This window comes from Gobio gobio (genome assembly GCF_949357685.1).
Source record: "Gobio gobio genome assembly, chromosome: 8".
Lineage (NCBI taxonomy): Eukaryota > Metazoa > Chordata > Actinopteri > Cypriniformes > Gobionidae > Gobio > Gobio gobio.
Window position 1 is genome coordinate 15388508 of NC_137114.1, and position 17872 is coordinate 15406379.

Below are 17872 nucleotides of genomic sequence, written 5' to 3' on the forward strand. Positions count from 1 at the left end.
GATGTAAACCAACCATTGCTTAATCACATATTGTAGCACAATTTTAACATAATGTTTTGCTTACTAAGAGAGCTTTTTCACCCCTGTAGGCTGGAAGGATAGCTAGCCTTACTGGTTCTATGTTAAATTTGCTGGTTATTCTGTTGTTGTCACGGCTCTATACTTACCTGGCCCAAATTCTGACACGATGGGGTAAGCTATTTCATATCTACACATACTATTTGGGTATTTATTTATGCAACAACAAAGTATCCTCCTCTTCCTTCTATTAGAAATGCACCGCACCCAGACCAAATATGAGGACGCGTTCATCCTCAAGGTTTTCATCTTCCAGTTTGTCAACTTCTACTCATCTCCTGTTTACATTGCATTTTTCAAGGGAAGGTGGGTATGCAGTAAGAATCAATAAATATGTACGAAGATTCAGAATTCATCTAATATTTGATCTGTTCTACAGGTTTGTCGGATACCCTGGAAACTATAACACACTCCTAGGAATCCGAAATGAGGATGTGAGTGTTTACATTGTTGCAAATATGCAAATCTTCGACCTCATTTTCCACGTAGCGTTCCTTTGTTGTAAAATTAACACTCAGCCACAATACACAATTCCACAATATTTCCCTCTCAATCATGAATTGTGGAAAATAGGAATATCTCATTAATACATGTGTGTAACTTGGCTGTGTCCCTCTTTTATGTAGTGTGGCTCCTCTGGATGTCTCATTGAACTAGCTCAAGAGCTGTTAGTCATCATGGTTGGAAAACAGGTCATCAGCAACATCCAGGAGTTTGTCTTGCCGTAGGTCTTATATGTTCAATTCATCTTGTTTACTCATTGTAGTGTATTTTATTATAGGCCTAAGATTTCTCCTTCTCTTTCCAACAGTAAATTAAAGACATGGTGGCACAGGAGGAAGCTGAAGCCAGCTCCCAGTAAGGAGGTGATTGATGAACCTGACACAGAGCCCGAGATCAATCCATGGGAAACAAACTATCAGCTGCTAGTGTGTGAGGGGCTGTTCGATGAGTATCTAGAAATGGGTGAGACCTCATGTCTGTTGTATTATCTAGATGGAATTTTAGATGCACAAATATGATCTAATTTAATCAGCACACACACACAAGATACTTCTACCACATAAGAGACCCGTATAGGGTCAGTGAGTTCTTAGGGTTATTGTTGTTTTTAAAAGTCTTTTTATGCTCACCAAGGCTGCATTTCTATAATATTACAGAATCCAGTAAAACTGTAATCTTAACAGTTTAAAAAACAGTAAAAACTGTTTTCTATTTTAATATGTGATCAAAGTTGAATTTTCAGCATCATTACTCCTGTCTTCAGTGTCACATGATCCTTCAGAAATCATTCTAATATGATGATTTAGTGCTTAAGAAACATAATATTATATCTGTTTATCAGTTCAAATCTCTATATATCTCCACTGAATAGGAGTATCCTGGTTTCAGAGATCTTCATTCTATTAGGGTCACAGACTTTATTCAGTCAATGACTTATTGGCTCGGACAGTTCAGCTATTATGATAACAGAAATAATCCCCTGTCAGATTAATAAATTCACTTCTGATAACCGCTTTAGACTGGTTTGTGCAATGTAAATCTTATTCGCTAATTTGTAATATCTCTGTGTACGGTTGAGAATCCTGATTTGTATTATGTTTTGTTCTTATTGTAGCTTCTTCTATCTAATAATGATGAAATCTATTATGAGAATGATTATGAGAATAGATCAGTTTAATATTTTTTATCTTAAAGTGCCGCTATTATGCTATTTGAAATGTTTGTAATTTTGTTTTGGAGGTCTCCTACAATAGGTTTACATGCATCAGAGGTCAAAAAACACTTTTCTCATGAAATATATCGCAGCATCAGCTCTTTTCAGTGTCTGAAACGGTTCGATCAAGGATTCGGTCTCTCTAAACCCCTCCTTTCAGAGAGTCTACTCTGCTCTGATAGGTCAGATGGCCCAGTTGGTTGTGATTGGTCGACTGCTTACAGCAAATGTCAGAAATGAAATGGTGATACGAACAGTAACAATGGTGTCGGTTTTACCACATCAATTCGAGCACGAGTCCTCATTTTTTTGAAGTGCTGCAAAGTGGATTTGCTTTCACATTATGCAGGAAGTAAGACTGGAATAACTGACGACTGTTTCAGGTTGTTCAGAATCAGTTCTTTTTTAGACAAATAACTTAATTTACCGCAGACTTTGATCTTTGAAACTTTGTAGGCCTTTTACGACACAATATATTACCATCATAACAAAAAATACAACTTTAAGGCTTTCAAATTGGAGGCAACTGCTCAGATTAAACGCTGATTTTGGACTTCTTTATCTTGTCAGTTCTGCAGTTTGGCTTCATCACCATCTTCGTAGCAGCCTGTCCTTTGGCTCCGTTGTTTGCCTTGATAAATAACTGGGTGGAGGTTCGTCTCGATGCCCAGAAGTTTGTGTGCGAGTACCGCAGGCCCGTTGTGGAAAGAGCACAAGACATTGGCATCTGGCTGACCATTCTACAGTTCATCTCCTACCTGGCTGTCATCAGTAATGTAAGGGTCGTCTTAATTCATAGTGATCATTCAGGGCCAAGCACTTTTACCTTTTTCTGGGGTGCATTTCTCGAAAAAATCGTTAGCCAACTATGGTCGCAAGTTCCATCATTATCAACATAGTTCAACGAGTCGTGTTTCCCAAAAAACAATTTCTTTTACTTCAATTTCCGCATCTGTCTTGCATGCATTCGTGTTCGCACAAGTATACTCAATCACGGATGAGCGTAGAAGGCTGAGATCGACACATCCACAGTGCAATAATTTTTTTAATACGCTACCAGACCTTTGGCCATGAGCGCAGAAAGGCACATTCGGCGCATGTACACTAGCTAGTGGATTTGTTTTCAAGCGCTCAAGTCACTCGTCGCACATGCGCTGTTGTATGTGCACCGCGCAGGTGGCCAAAGTATACTTTGGGCTTAAGTCCTCATGTCTGTAATTTTAGCCAAAAATCTGGCATTAATTCGGTCTCAAACGAATTAATTAAAAGAAGGTTTTTCTCCACCACCTGCGTGACATCACATAGTGAGCATCAAAGCTCCTTGGTTTTCATGGTGCATTGTGGGACTTTTTAGGGAGCGAACATTTAAAGGGGTACTTCACTCACTATTTAAATTGGGTCATTTATGTAGTTGAAATGTGAAATAATTTTAGAAGTTGGTGACTTCTAGACTGAGAAAAGCCAGAAAATGTATTTTTGTCTCATGTGGATGAAAGACAACAACTCCCAGAATGCACTTGCTTCGCTGCCCTACAGGCCACTCCCAAGCCATGCCTACCGGTTACATCTCTTGCCCACCGCGGCACCGCCCCCACCGTCGTTTAGAATTTTATAGTAATATAATAATTTAGTTCAGTTAGAGAACAGACACTACAATTAAAAACTGAACGTGTCTGCTCAATACAGCACGAGCCGAACAAGTCTCACAGCACAAACAGCAGGAGTCAGATCTCATTCATCACGAGAGTGAGGAGCTGACAGACCAGATGAGTGCGGAAAATTTGGTTTCAGAGCGCAATGCGCCTATTTAAAGCTACACTATGTAACTTTTCCGTCCACTAGAGGTCGCTTGTTCAAAACAAAGGCGTAGTTTGTTGACGCCACGTTTGAGCGCAGAATCTTGGGACATGTGGCCTTCACCTCACAGCCGGTGGAAAAGAGTCAGGATAGGACTAGGGCAAGAATCACGTTCATGGATGCGATTATTAAAGTTACTGTAGTCTGAAGCAGAGCAGGACCGAGTGTTGTGGAGCTGAGCAAGGCCGCAGGAGCGATTGAAGAGCGGGACTGTTGTTATGGCATAGTCGCCGGTGGGACTTTTATTATGACACGGTCGCCGGCGCCACTTCCTCTTTTACAGTCATGAGTTATGAGGGAACACAGCTCTGTTTATCATATTAGACACATCTGAGTGTGTTGAAAAGAAAGTTATGACGTTCGCTCGACAGCTGCTATGACACTTGTTCACACTGCAGTGAGAGTACAGCGTTTCGGCTAAATAAAACCGAGGGCAACGCAGATATGACGCAATCGAAAGGCGACTCCCTCAAACGCATAGCTCACACGTCCCGGTTCCTTGGTTAAAATAGCAATTTCTCACGATTTACAAATAGTTGGAAACATTTGGGAAATTCTATGAACTCAACTGAACAAAATATATAACACTGGCCTAGTGGTTTTTGGATATTTTACTGCAAAAATCTTACATAGTTCACCTTTAAGTGAGTTTGTCATTGTACCGTTTCGCATGGAAGCTTAACTTTCATAGGAATTCATTGAGAACCATTGCTTTGCTCCGCACCACTCCGTTATGAATGTCCGTGCGGCGTCTGTGTCTTACATTCTGTGAGTGAGATCTCTCCCCTATGGGCGGGTTGAAAACATGTGGAACTAGCTCCTACTACTGGCTGTAGTCTCTAGCCTCTGGCCAAAAAAGACTCAGATGACGATATTTGCATCATCTGAGGATTTTTTCCAGACATAAAATACATAAATCTCTCGTCTAACCCTTTAAGTGGACTAGTAGGATCTTGCGATTGAGACAGCCCTTAAATTGGCCGAATCCCTAACAAGTGCCCTGACTACTGAACAAGGGGGATGATTAAGACACACCCCATGTATCCTTGGCACATTTCCCTGATCAGCCTTATGGTGTGTCTGCCACTGTTATGGTTGACTCTGATATCATTCTTAGTCTCAACAATGAAGTGTGAGTTCATTTACAGCTTTTGATATCCAAAAATCTCAAAATAATGTTAATTAGACAGGCTGTATATCCTGCTTAGGCGTGTTTGACGGACGTCCTGTTCTTTTGCCAGGCTTTCCTGATTGCCTTCACGTCTGATTTCTTGCCAAGACTCTTTTACCGCTACAATGCGGGCAGCATGAGTGGATACGTCAACTTCACCCTTGCTGTTGCCCCTGCAAACTTCACACAAAGCCAAACATCATGCAGGTGAAGAACAAATGGTCAATATATGTGACCAACTGACCATGGACCACAAAACCAGTCATAAGTCTCACGGTATATTTGAGGCAATAGGCAACAATACATTGTATGGATCAAAATTATTGAATTTTCTTTTATGCCAAAAATCATTAGGATATTAAGTAAAGATCATGTTCCATGAAGATATTTTGTACATTTTCTACCATAAATAAAGAAAAAATTTACTCTTAGTAGTAATATGCATTGCTAAGGACTTTATTTGGACAACTTTAACGGCGATTTTCTCAATATTTCGTTTTTTTGCACCTTCAGATTCCGGATTTTGAAATAGTTGTATCGTGGCCAAAAATGATCCTTTCATAACAAACCACACATCAATGGGAAGCTTATTTGTTCAGCTTTCATGTGATTTATAAATCTCAATTTAAAAAAAAAATTACCTTTATGACTGGTTTTGTGGTCCAGGGTCACATATTATTCCTATTATATACTACTGCTCAATAGTTTGGGATTGGTGTGTTTGGATTGGGATACTGTCATTTTTTATCAATTTAATGTGTGTTTGCTTTAAAATAATCTTACTGAACCCAAACCTTTTTATGTTAAATGTATATTTGTAGTAGTGTTTTAGAAAATGGGATGTACATACAAAGATGTATCGCTCTATAAACCTGGAAATCGTCTCGGGTTATGACTATAACCCTTGTTCCCAGAGAAGGGAACGAGACACTGCGTCGACGAGTGACAACACTCTGGGAACGCCCACAGCGCTGCGCGTCTGAAGAATGAACGGAGAGCCGTCTAGCAGAGCTGAGATGTCCGAGAACCATACTCGAGTGGGCCACCGGGGTCCTACTAAGAGCAGGCTGATGCCCTCCCGGCGGACCCGCTCCAGAACTCCCGGGAGCAGAGCGATCGGGGGAAATGCTTACAGACGTAGTCTCGGCCACGTCTGCATCATGGCATCCAGCCCTAACAGAGCTGGATGCCTGAGAGAAAACCACAGTGGACAGTGGGACGTCTCTTGAGACGCGAACAAGACCACTTCCACTGGGCCGAATCTCTCGCACATGGCCTCCACCGCCTCTGGGTGGAGTCGCCACTCCCCGGGCCTCAGCCCCTGCCTCGACAGGACGTCTGCTCCCTGGTTCTGGTCCCCGGGGACGTACATCGCTCTGAGAGACGACAGTTTCCCCTGGGACCACAGGAGGATTTGATGCGCCAGTCTGCAAAGAGGGCCTGACCTCAAACCCCCCTGGTGATTGAGATACGCGACAACCGAGGTGTTGTCTGAGCATATCAGGACATGGTGGGCGCGGAGGTCCGGGAAAAAGCGAATACAGTTTCAATACAGTGAAACATGGTCCGAAATGACAGGCTGAATATCTAACTCCTCAAACGCCTGAAGCCTCTTTGACGGTGGGAACACAGCACTGATTTCCCGAGAGCTCCTGGGCGAAAACGACCTTGGTCGCTCCTCCCCGGGAGAGGGGGCTGGCCAGCAGGGGCCTCATCTAAGGGAGCAGCTTGACAAGGCCGCAACACTAGGGCGGACACTGCGCTTAGCAATCGCCTGAAACTGATGTGTCCCGCAGGCCACAAGGCGACGAGAACGACATCAACTTCAGGAGGGCTCCCTCTTAGATGAATATCCAGACAAGTCAAACACGCTTGGGTGACAGACCGATTAAAGTATCTAACTTATCAAAGTCAGATAACATGACACTCAATTCCTCAGAATTAAATGCCATCATAATCACCCAACCCGTGCAATCTAGTCTGAATGATAGGCTGAGTAAAAAATACATCTAACTGCTCACGTCAGATAATACTTTAATTTAATTCCTCAGAATTAAATGCAGCCATAATATGGTCTGAATGATAGGCTGAATATCTAACTCCTCAAAGTCAGATCCTATATTATTTAATTCCTCAGAATTAAATGCAGCCAAAATCATGAGACGATACTGTTTTATTGTATTTATATGGCTCGTAACCACACGTTGCCTCAGCAACGTGGCTCGAGCCATTATAATACAATCGGCTTTCATCCCTCGGGAAAAAAGTCAAACAGATGCGAGGCTGAAACACCACCGAAAGGCGCACGGTAATACGCGTCGAGATATTTCTCAATGAAAACAGCCAGCACCCTCAGGCGCTGACCGCATGCCTCGCACCCAACAGTATCACACAATACAGTGAAACATGGTCCGAAATGACAGGCTGAATATCTAACTCCTCAAAGTCAGATCCTATTTCATTTAAATCCTCAGACTTAAATGCAGCCATAATCATCAGACGATACTGTTTTATTGTATTTATACGGACTCGTAAACCACACGTTGCCTCAGCAACATGGCTCGAGCCCTTATAATACAATTGGCTTTCATCCCTCGGGAAAAAAAGCCAAACAGGCGCGAGGCAGAAACACCCGAAAGGCGCACGGCAGTACGCGTCGAGATATTTCTCAATGAAAAACGGCCAGCACCCTCAGGCGCTGAACGCATGCCTCGCACCCAACAGTATCACATTTCACCGTATCACGTTGTATCACTTTACTAGCAGACCCGAACCTTTTTTTTTTTTTTTTTGGCAACGCGAGATTGAATCTTGCACTAGGAAATGGCGAGCCTCGATACGGAGCCCGTCTAATTCCTCAGAATCAAACAGCTCACGCATCGGGTCCTCCACCCCGGGGGAACAAGCCGCAGCGCGGGCTTCCACACGGGGAAGGAGAACAATGGAACTGTCAACAGGGAAGGAGAAGATGCCTTTCAGCACTCTCAAGTTCCCCTGACAGCCCATCTGCGAGTCCCATGATTGATCAACCGTGCTGTCTTTTTTTTTTTTTTTTTGACAGACACGGGACCAGCCAAGGTGTTCGCGAGCCCTGCTTGTGAACAACGTTGGTAGACAAACAACATCGAATAAGACTGACAAAACACAGAGCGCTCCGCTGAAGAGCAAAAGCTGGTGTGTGTATGCATCATGTATCTACCCTTATGTATCTTCCGGGTATGCCGTCATCTACTACGTCATGACGCACCACCAATCAGATTGGCTTGATTTCATTCATACTTCAGATGCGCAACGCTGTGGGCGTTCCCAGAGTGTTGTCACTCGACGACGCAGTGCAAGTTCCCTCGAAGGGGAACACATAACTAAATAGTACAATGTCTTTGTGTGGGTCGGGGAACATCTAGCCTTTTCATTTTGTACATTATTTGAATTTATTAGGATTAACCCCTTGAGATGTATCATCTCGTTTTCGAGGGGGTCCTTACAATGAAATACAATTACAACTTAGGAAACATACGATTACAATTAACAATACTATTAACAATACATACATAAAAAATAAAAAAAATAGAAAAAGAGAGGAAAGAAAAAAAAAAAAAAAAAAAAAAAACAACAACAACAGTACACATAACAACGACAGTTTCAATGATAGCACGTGCAATCTACTTTAAAATAAGATAATAAAGATTGTTTGAACAACCGAAAAGAAGTAATGGATCTAATATCTACAGGCAAATTATTCCAGTCTAGTACAGCTTTAAACATAAATGCTCTCTTACCAATTGTTTTTTTAACACGAGGAACTAAAAAGTAAGTCTGGACAGAATGCCTCACTTGGTAGTTTGAAGAAAAGAGTACAAAGTATTGTTGTAGATAAGTAGGATAATGAAAGTAAATACACTTAAATATAAATTGGAGCCAGTGAGTCTGCCTTCTCACATTCAAAGATGGCCACTGGAGTGCATCATACATTGTACAGTGGTGAGTGGAAAAAGAACAACCTAAAACGAATCGACAAATTCTATTATATGCCGAATTAAGTAAGACAAGATCAGATTTTAATGCCGTCTGATAAACCACATCACAGTAATCAAAAAACGGAAAAATTAATTGAACAACTAGTTTCTTACGAACACTATAAGTGAAGCAATTTCGAGACCGATGCAAAATACTCATTCCAACATTGACTTTTCGTAAAACATGATTAATGTGGGGTTTAAAGGAGAGTTTAGAATCAAGCCATAAACCAAGATACTTAATAGTGTCAACTCTATGCAGGGGAGTACCATCTTTACATGATATAACACAAGAACAGCTTTTAGAATTAAGTTTATATCTGGAGCCAAAAATCATAGTATATGACTTGGTCTTATTAAGCACTAATTTATTAGCCAAAAGCCAGTCTTGTAAACTATTAAAATCCAATTGAAGAGATAATTGAATTTGTATAGGATCAGAATTACATGTATATATGACAGTATCATCCGCATAAAGTTGAACCTGACAATTTTTAAGAAGTAATGGTAAATTATTAACATAAATAGAAAAAAGAAGTGGTCCCAGAACTGAACCTTGAGGCACACCTCTCTGGAGAGTCAGAAAATCAGATTTATTCCCATTTAGGACTACGCATTGTTTCCTGTTGTGCAGATATGAATTAAACCACAAAATTGTATTTTTTGAACAACCAATAGCATGAAGTTTATCTAAAAGCAAGTAATGATCAACCAAATCAAAAGCTTTAGTCAAATCAAGAAAAATAGCACCTGTGAGCTTTCCATTATCTGAGGCTGAAAACACATCATTTGTAAACTTAATTAATGCAGTAGTTGTGGAATGATTAGACCTAAAACCAGATTGAGATGAGGATAGAATATTATTGATAGATAAATAATTTGAAAGTTGTTTATAAATTAATTTTTCAAAAACTTTAGATATAGAACATATAATAGATATTGGTCTATAATTATTAATATCAAGTACATCACCTCCCTTATAAAGCGGAGTAATGCGTGCACATTTCCAGATCATCGGCAACTCACATGTAAACAAAGAAAGATTAAATAAATCAGCTAGTGGATACATAAGAATATGTGAAGTTAATTTAAGATACCTATTTTCAATTCCATCTAATCCTTCACCACTAGTCACTTTTAATTCATCAATAGCACTCTGGACATCAGTAGGAGCAATCTTCTCAAATGAAAATAAGCTATTACATGATGCAGTCTCATTACAAATATCAGTATTCAAGTAAGAGGCAGACACTAAAGTAGACGAAACTGAAGAAAAATGCTGATTAAATTCTTGCGCAATAGATAAGGAGTCATGAAGTATTATATTATTATTATCTCTAATTTGATTAACTGAATGTTTATTCGATGTATTAATAATGTTTTTAATTTTATTCCAGAATTGTTTAGGATTTTTATAATGGAAAGAAAGACATTCTTTATAATAATTAGACTTTGCATTTCGAGTTTTTGTTTTGCTCAAATTTCTTAAATGCCTATAGACTTCCCAATCAACATCACTTCTTGTCTGACGAAATGTTGTCCATGCTTTGTCCCTTTGCCTAAAGAGACTAATAAGTTCAGAATTAATCCAAGGAAGATGATTGCCCTTAACCCTAACAATTTTCCAAGGTGCATGTTTGTCTACAACATTTATAAACTCAGTATAAAAAAAATCCCAAGCGTCTTGTACATTAGGAATTAAATTAAATCTATTCCAATTTATAGAAATCAGATCATGAATAAATAAATCTAAATTCAGTTTTTTATATTGTCTGATTTTAATTAATTTTGGTGGCAATTTAGGTACTTTAATTTTCCATACACAAAATATAATTGAATGATCACTAAAGCAGTCAGACAACACACCGGACCTTAAAAATCTATTTGGGTGTGAGACAAGTATCCAATCAAGAAGAGATTGTGTACGAGAAGTAATTCTAGTAGGCTCAGTAATTAATTGGGTAAGATTTAAATTATTAAATATATTTTTCTCTTTATTACTTGACATATCCAACCAATTCTTATTGAAATCACCTAATAAGATTAACTCATTTTTACCAAAAACTGAATTAATAGTGGATATCAGGCAGTTAAAGGACTCCACTGGTGAAGAGGGTGGCCTGTATATGCTCCCGATGGTTATACATTTATTTAAGTGGAAAACCACCTTAACAAAAATACATTCAAAATATAAAGGATCAATCGAAGGTATAATTAATTCAGAAACAAGACCTGTAGAAACATATACAGCCACACCTCCACCCCTGGAGCACCTATCCGATCTGTAAACAACATAATTGGTTAAGTTAATTTCATTATCCGAAACATTGCTATTGAGCCATGTTTCGGAAAGAGTGATAATATCAGGCTTATTTAAATCAACCCATACACGAAGTAAGTCAATTTTACACACCAGACTTCTAATATTCAAGTGAATGATTTTTAATCCCTTAACTTTATCCAGCTTGGAAAATAACTAACAATGATACTGTCACTGGTCAAATATAAGAACAAAAATAACTGAATCCAAGAATTCATTACAAGGTTGCAAAAACTATCAAATAAACTGATCACAACAAAACAAACAGACAGGACATTTAAATACAAAACATATAAACATAAAAACATGACACCCTTCAAGACTAACCCAGCTGCCCCAGAGACCATGTTCCAGGGCATTCCAGTGAGTAAACCAAATAATATAGGTCAAAAACCGTCTCATCAACTCAACTCAAACAGCAATAATAATAAATTAAACACAGTAGCTCTGTGTGAGGTAATACAGAATCCAATGCTCCAAAAGAGTATTTCACATCACAAAAACTACCTCCACACAATAATAATAATCATGCTACTGACAAACTTCAGTTATCCGAAAAATCAAGCCTCTCATCAGACAAACATTAAATTATTCTGGTGAAGTCTGAGGTGACATGTAGACAGCTTCAGCATCTTTGTGGCAGCTAAAACGCTGCTGTTTGCCATCAACAAAAACACACAACGTGCAAGGATATCTAAGATAGTATTTCATATTAAGTTCGCGAAGCTTCCGTTTAACAGGATCAAAGCTCCTGCGCTTCTTCATCAGGTCAGCGCTGAAGTCCGGATAGATATATACGCGTGTCCCGTTGTACTCGAGCTTCTTTTTCTCTCTCGCAATGCGAAGAATTTTCACTTTGTCCTGGAAATTAAGGAGCTTGATCATAATAGGTCTAGGATTGGCTCTATCGCTTTGACGAACTGTCGGAGAGCGATGAGCCCATTCGATGATCAACGGAGTGGAAAAGTTGTCTTGTCCCAAAAGCTGTGGAATCAAACGGGACATAAAGCCGGCAATATCACTGCCTTCCGATGACTCTTGTACTCCAACAAAGCGGAGATTAGAACGTCGACTTCGATTCTCCAAATCGTCAACTTTGTCCAGCAGGTAGGCGTTGTCTTTCTCCAGTTGTTGAATCCGAGCGACACATACTTGTACGTTGTCCTCATTAGCCCCAACACGTTGCTCTAACAAATGAACTTGATCTCCCACAGTACTTAATGAATTCTGAATACTAGTCAGTCTGCTATGAATGACGTCCATTTTTACATCAAAATGATCCAGCATATCAGACTTACTCTGTGTAATAGCGTCCCACAAAGTTTGGAGTGAGATATGTGACTCATCCATTGCGCCAATCGTGTAACGTTAATCCAAACAACAGAAAACGTGTGGCTATAAGAAATTAACGCCAATGTATTGAAAAGCAGTCAGAGAGAAAAAAAAGAGGTGATCTTACAAAGCTACTATGATTGCAATTAGCATGCTTGAGTAGAGCTTGACACACGTTCACTCACGCCGCGGCCATCTTGAATTGAAAGGTTACGATACATAAAAAAGAGGCTGAATAAGAAAGCATGTTTACATTTTTGCAGTATATTAACAAGCACATGACCTTGTAAACCATTTCTCTTTGGTTGTTTGCCATATTTAAATCTGGTATTCTATTAAATATTTTATTAATATATACATAAACCATTATGAGTGTTAATCAAGAAGTGTTTTTTGTTTTGTTTTTTTTAAGATATCGAGGCTTCAGGGATGAGAAAGGACAGCACACACAAGATTACTTTCATCTTCTGGCCATACGACTGAGTTTCGTCATTATATTTGAGGTTCACACTCTAGCATCAGTTTGTAAACTTTGTACATACATTTTTTCCTGATATTTATGGAAGCTTGTTTCCACCACTGAATAAAATAAAATAAAATAAAATAAAAAAAGGTAATTGTAACTTCTCATAATTCTGACTTTTTTCGACACACAATTGTGCAAATGCATGTTATAAAGTTAGAATTGTGTGATATTAAGTTGATAATTTATGGATAGATAATTTATGGAAGTCTGTTTCTGCCACAGAATAAAACAAATAATAATTGAGACTTTATCTCACAATTCTAATACCTCGCAATTCTGACTTCTTTTCCCAGAATTGAGAGACATAAACTCACAATTGCGAGTTATAAAATCTAGTACTGAGGAAAGACAGACTGACTTTTTTTCTCAGAATTGTGAGTTTATGTCGCATCATTCTGACTTTATTTCTCGCATTTGCGAGAGATTTGGGAGCCAGGCAGGAGCCAGCAGAGCAAGTGGCCAGGGCGGAGTAGGCAGGGAAGGTGTCAAAGAGGGCCAGAGCTAGTGGGACTAAAGCCCATCTCAGCGGTGCTGGAGACCACCATGGTGGAGCAGATAAGCACTACATTAAGCACGCCCTTAATTATGCAGAACTTTAAGGCTTCATATAATGTAAACGAATGAGTTATAAAATAATTCACCCCCCTCACAGTTGTCATGAAGGGCAAAATTAGCCGTATAGACCAAAACCACAATTTGTACCAGGCTGTAAACATGTTTTATTCTGCTGTAAAGTTGGGCATGTTAACATGGGCCTCAATGAGATTCTGCTCCTTCTGGAGCCTGTCTCTAGCGGCCAGTTGATGAATTACAGTTTAAGGCACTTCTGTATTGACTTCAAGAAAAACTGCGGGAGGTTGCTGCTTGGTTTTTATGCATGTTTGGCATGGGGTTTTGTTGCATTTACACTGTTCTGACCAGCAGGGGTCGCTGTGGAGACGGGTGTTGAATTGATTCGAAGCTTCGACACAATATAGCACATTTGCTTCCACTGTTTCAGTGTTTCACAAAGCCTCGGTCAGCCCATCACTTGTCAAAAGCAGGCAAAGGTCCAAACATAACTGAGATCAAGATAATCCAAACATAGGTAAAATTAGGGATGGCAGACGCGAAACAGACGTTTCGGGGCTTTGCCGAGATCCCGAAGCGCAGATGTTTCGAAACACTGCTCCGAACTGTGATTCGAAACACCCATGTCACGTGACTATGGCTAAATGAAGCTTCAAAGTGTTTCATCAGGTGGCGCCTTCCGAAACTGCGTTGATTAAAGGGGGCGGGAACAAGCCACACAGTCTGTACATCTGTAAACCTAATTCACCACAGTTTAAAAGTGAAGTAAATCCATCTTCACCTCGTGGGTTTTTGTGAGAGGAGAGTGATTTTGTGATAGCAGTGATTTTGTGATAGCAGTGAGATTTATAGTGCGCTTTGGTTAGTTATATTTAGGCTAGATTTAAATTAGATATATTGACTGATAGGTATAGACAGTGACATATAGTATAGATATAGTGACACATTCATATAGGCTAAGTTAGATAGTGACAGATAGATAGCACAGCATAAGTTAGATATATAGAATTATATAGATATAGATTCATAGGTGATATATAGATAGATATATTAATTGAATATATAAAAATGGAGGCTGCACGCAAGAGATGCCGTACATCTGTGGTGTGGGAGCATTTCCATTTGGAAGCACCAAATAAAGTGAGATGTGTGTATTGTGATAGGCAGCTAGCCTTCTGCAACAATACATCATCCATGTATTTACATCATCCAAAAATATTTGTGCATGCCAGCAACAAGTGTCCCTTGTGAGAGGATTTTTTCAAAGGCTGGAGAAATTATATGTAAAAAAAGAAGTCAGCTGAGTCCTTCAACAGCAGAGCAATTCATATTTTTGAATAAAAATGTTTTGTGACAAATGTGACACATTGTGGCTTTATTTATTTTATTAATGTTCATTTTGTATAACAAACAAATATATATATAGTTCTTTACAATGACGAGGCTACAGGTTACAAAACCAAGATCATGTACTTGTCAGACAGATGTTAAAAACAATTTTTTTTTACATGGATCATTGTCAAGGTATTTCAGATCAACACATGGAAGTGACCACTAGATGGCGCCGTAGAGACGGGTGTCAGATTGATTCGAAGCTTCGAAACAATATGACACATTTGCTTCAACTGCTTCAGTGCTTCACGAAGCCTCGGTCTGCCCATCACTAGGTAAAATACAAACAACCAGGCAAAAGACAAGCACAAAGGATCCAGGACAAAACTAAGTACTCAAACACACAGTAGTAACATTCTAGCAAGATTAAGAATACATGTGAACTTAAATAAGCCAGAGCCAACAAGGTAACAATAAACAGGTGTGCTGAATGAAGCCATAATGAGTCCAGGCTAAGGATTGTGGGGAATGCAGTCTTTAATAGTAACACAGAGACAAAAGTAGTGCCTTCTGGATGAGCTCATGGGCACTCCAGCTGGAGGATGGGACAGATATAAAATAATTTCGAGATATAAACTCACAAATCTGTTTTTTTTTATAGCAATTGCCTTTTTTATTCAGTGGCGGAAACAAGCTTCCATAATAATGAGATATAGATGATTATAAAATGAAAACGGGACAGAATGTATAACGTTATACGATGGGTTTTCAGCATGTTGTGCTCCTGATTGGACGGATTATTGACTGGATGGTGCCAGATATTCCAGAGGAGGTGGAAATTAAGATCAAAAGAGAGCATTACATGGCCAAAGAGGCACTGGCTGAGAATCAGGTGACTTTTATATTGACTCAATGCAGTTGTTATGAAATAGTTTATTAGAATTGATATAATAATACCTAATTATTATAATTTGCTGTGTTGATTCCTCATTCATTTTAAATATTGACACATTTTTAAGTGCGGGACCGTTGTTTTTCTCTGTTCTCTTTGCCCTCCTGTCCTTCAGTCTTTGAGTAGAACTGTTCTGGAGGAGGTGGAGAGGCAAACCTCAGAGCTGCGACGGAGAATACAGAGTCCTACAAACAGTATCTCCCCTTCCTCCAGTCCATCTCCTGACCACGAGGACAAACCTCCATCCTGACAGTCAAATGATGCTCTTTATAAATCAGGCTGGAGACTCTACAGTGAATAGATGTTTGTAAACTGTTGCCTATCGATTGTAAATGCATTATTGATCATTTTGAACTATAGAAACATGATGTCCTAATTTTGATGCTGTCCGAAATAAAATACATGAGGATCAAATGAGTAATTATGGATCTAATCTGTAATTATGTTGAAAATGTATGCAGAATGTGTGCGTATTATATAGGGACATGGGGTAAGATGCCCCACGGGGCAAGATGAGCCCTCCCTCCACCCCCACCTTAAGTTTTTTCCCCTGACCATAGATGACACAAAGTCTACACTATTTTTAATTTGGCCATTTCATCTGATAATCAACATTTGTGAGATTTAGTCAGTCGAAAAAGTTTGGAGGTCAATTTATCTAATTTTATGTTTCTGGAAAATAGTGATGTATGACATTGTACTATGTTGAATATCAACGTTTTTATTTATTTATTTTTTGATTTGTGGTCACATCATTGTGTTTTGGGATTTTTGGAGTAAAAGTTATAGTTTTTATGTTGAAGTAAAAAGATAAAATAGGATCCTTGGGGTAAGATGGGCCACCAGAATTGGCACAGAAGGCCCAAAGGCAAGTTGTCACTAGTGTTTTTATTTTAAATGTAATACTTATTGTAATGGGTGGGGTTATTATTTATATTTCCATGAATTAGATGTGCATTTCAGACATCTTCACTTTCATTAAAAATCTATAGGTTGAAATCATTACATTTGATTCCATGGTGTAAAAAAAAAAAAAACTAAACAAAAAAAGAAAGAAGATTATGAAGTAAATTATTGAAATGAATGGCAATAATTATTCATAGCTGTAATTTAATACATTTTGGCTATAAAAAAAGGGTCCAAACCTAAATGTACCCAAATGTCCTGTTACAAAATAAATAAATAATACAATTAATTCAAGGAAAGAAAACTGCTTCAAGCCATTCCACGGGGTCTTATGAACCTAAAATGGCAGTGAATTAAGTTTAGGCAATTTAGATACTTACATGCAAAGGAGATTTACATGCAAATGCATACAATACACAAAAGGAGATGTTTATTAAGGCGAGATTTTATGACATGACGCACTATTTTACAGATGCACGCAAAGGTATGTACTTTCCCGTGATCAGTGAAGTAGGCTACATACTTTTTTTAGTGTGTGAACTGGGACACATCCGTTCACATTTCATTGCAACAGTTCCCTCTGCTGGTCACAGGGATCATACACTATAAGATCAGAACGAGAACCATTTGAACATTGTCAAAATGTATTGATGATATGCTCTTCTATAGCTGCCTATTCATTTTAGAAAACCATCCATCCATCCATCTGGTACCAAACTAACTAGCACAGGTTTAAGTCTTTTAGATGTCATCATGGACCCCCAAATATGATCATCCTGGTGTGATGGACCCTTCATCCTAATATTTTCAAAGGATGTGAAAATGAATATTATGTTTTTCTACTCACTATATTACTGTGCTGTCTAGATTATTGATTTATTTTTAATCGATTTATTTATTTTGAGCAATGTTTTAATTATTTTATTAGGCTACTTTAGTTAGTTATTTTAATCTTCTTTTTGTATTTATTTATTTTTACATTTTCACACGGATTTGTCATATTTTCGACACACCCCTTTCGCGGCCCCTTGTGGGTCCTCGGAACCCAGTTTGAAATCCATAATAAAACTGAAGGACTTTTATTTTGAAAACAAT

At 38.8% G+C, this 17872-nt stretch overlaps 1 protein-coding gene across 2 annotated transcripts in view; it reads left to right on the forward strand.

Moving 5' to 3' along the window:
* ano7 (anoctamin 7) overlaps positions 1 to 16872 on the forward strand; it is a gene marked incomplete at its 5' end in the record, with an annotated part of 32147 nt that extends 15275 nt beyond the window's left edge. For both annotated transcript variants that reach the window (XM_079822613.1, XM_079822612.1), the window contains 10 exons: positions 90 to 192; positions 273 to 384; positions 458 to 512; positions 705 to 802; positions 890 to 1044; positions 2366 to 2571; positions 4894 to 5030; positions 12904 to 12994; positions 15692 to 15811; positions 15987 to 16872. In XM_079822613.1, coding sequence (XP_079678739.1) covers positions 90 to 192; positions 273 to 384; positions 458 to 512; positions 705 to 802; positions 890 to 1044; positions 2366 to 2571; positions 4894 to 5030; positions 12904 to 12994; positions 15692 to 15811; positions 15987 to 16121 — 1212 coding nt within the window. In that variant the 3' untranslated portion in view covers positions 16122 to 16872. The remainder of the gene's footprint in view (positions 1 to 89; positions 193 to 272; positions 385 to 457; positions 513 to 704; positions 803 to 889; positions 1045 to 2365; positions 2572 to 4893; positions 5031 to 12903; positions 12995 to 15691; positions 15812 to 15986) is intronic.
* Between the last annotated feature and the right edge of the window lie 1000 nt (positions 16873 to 17872).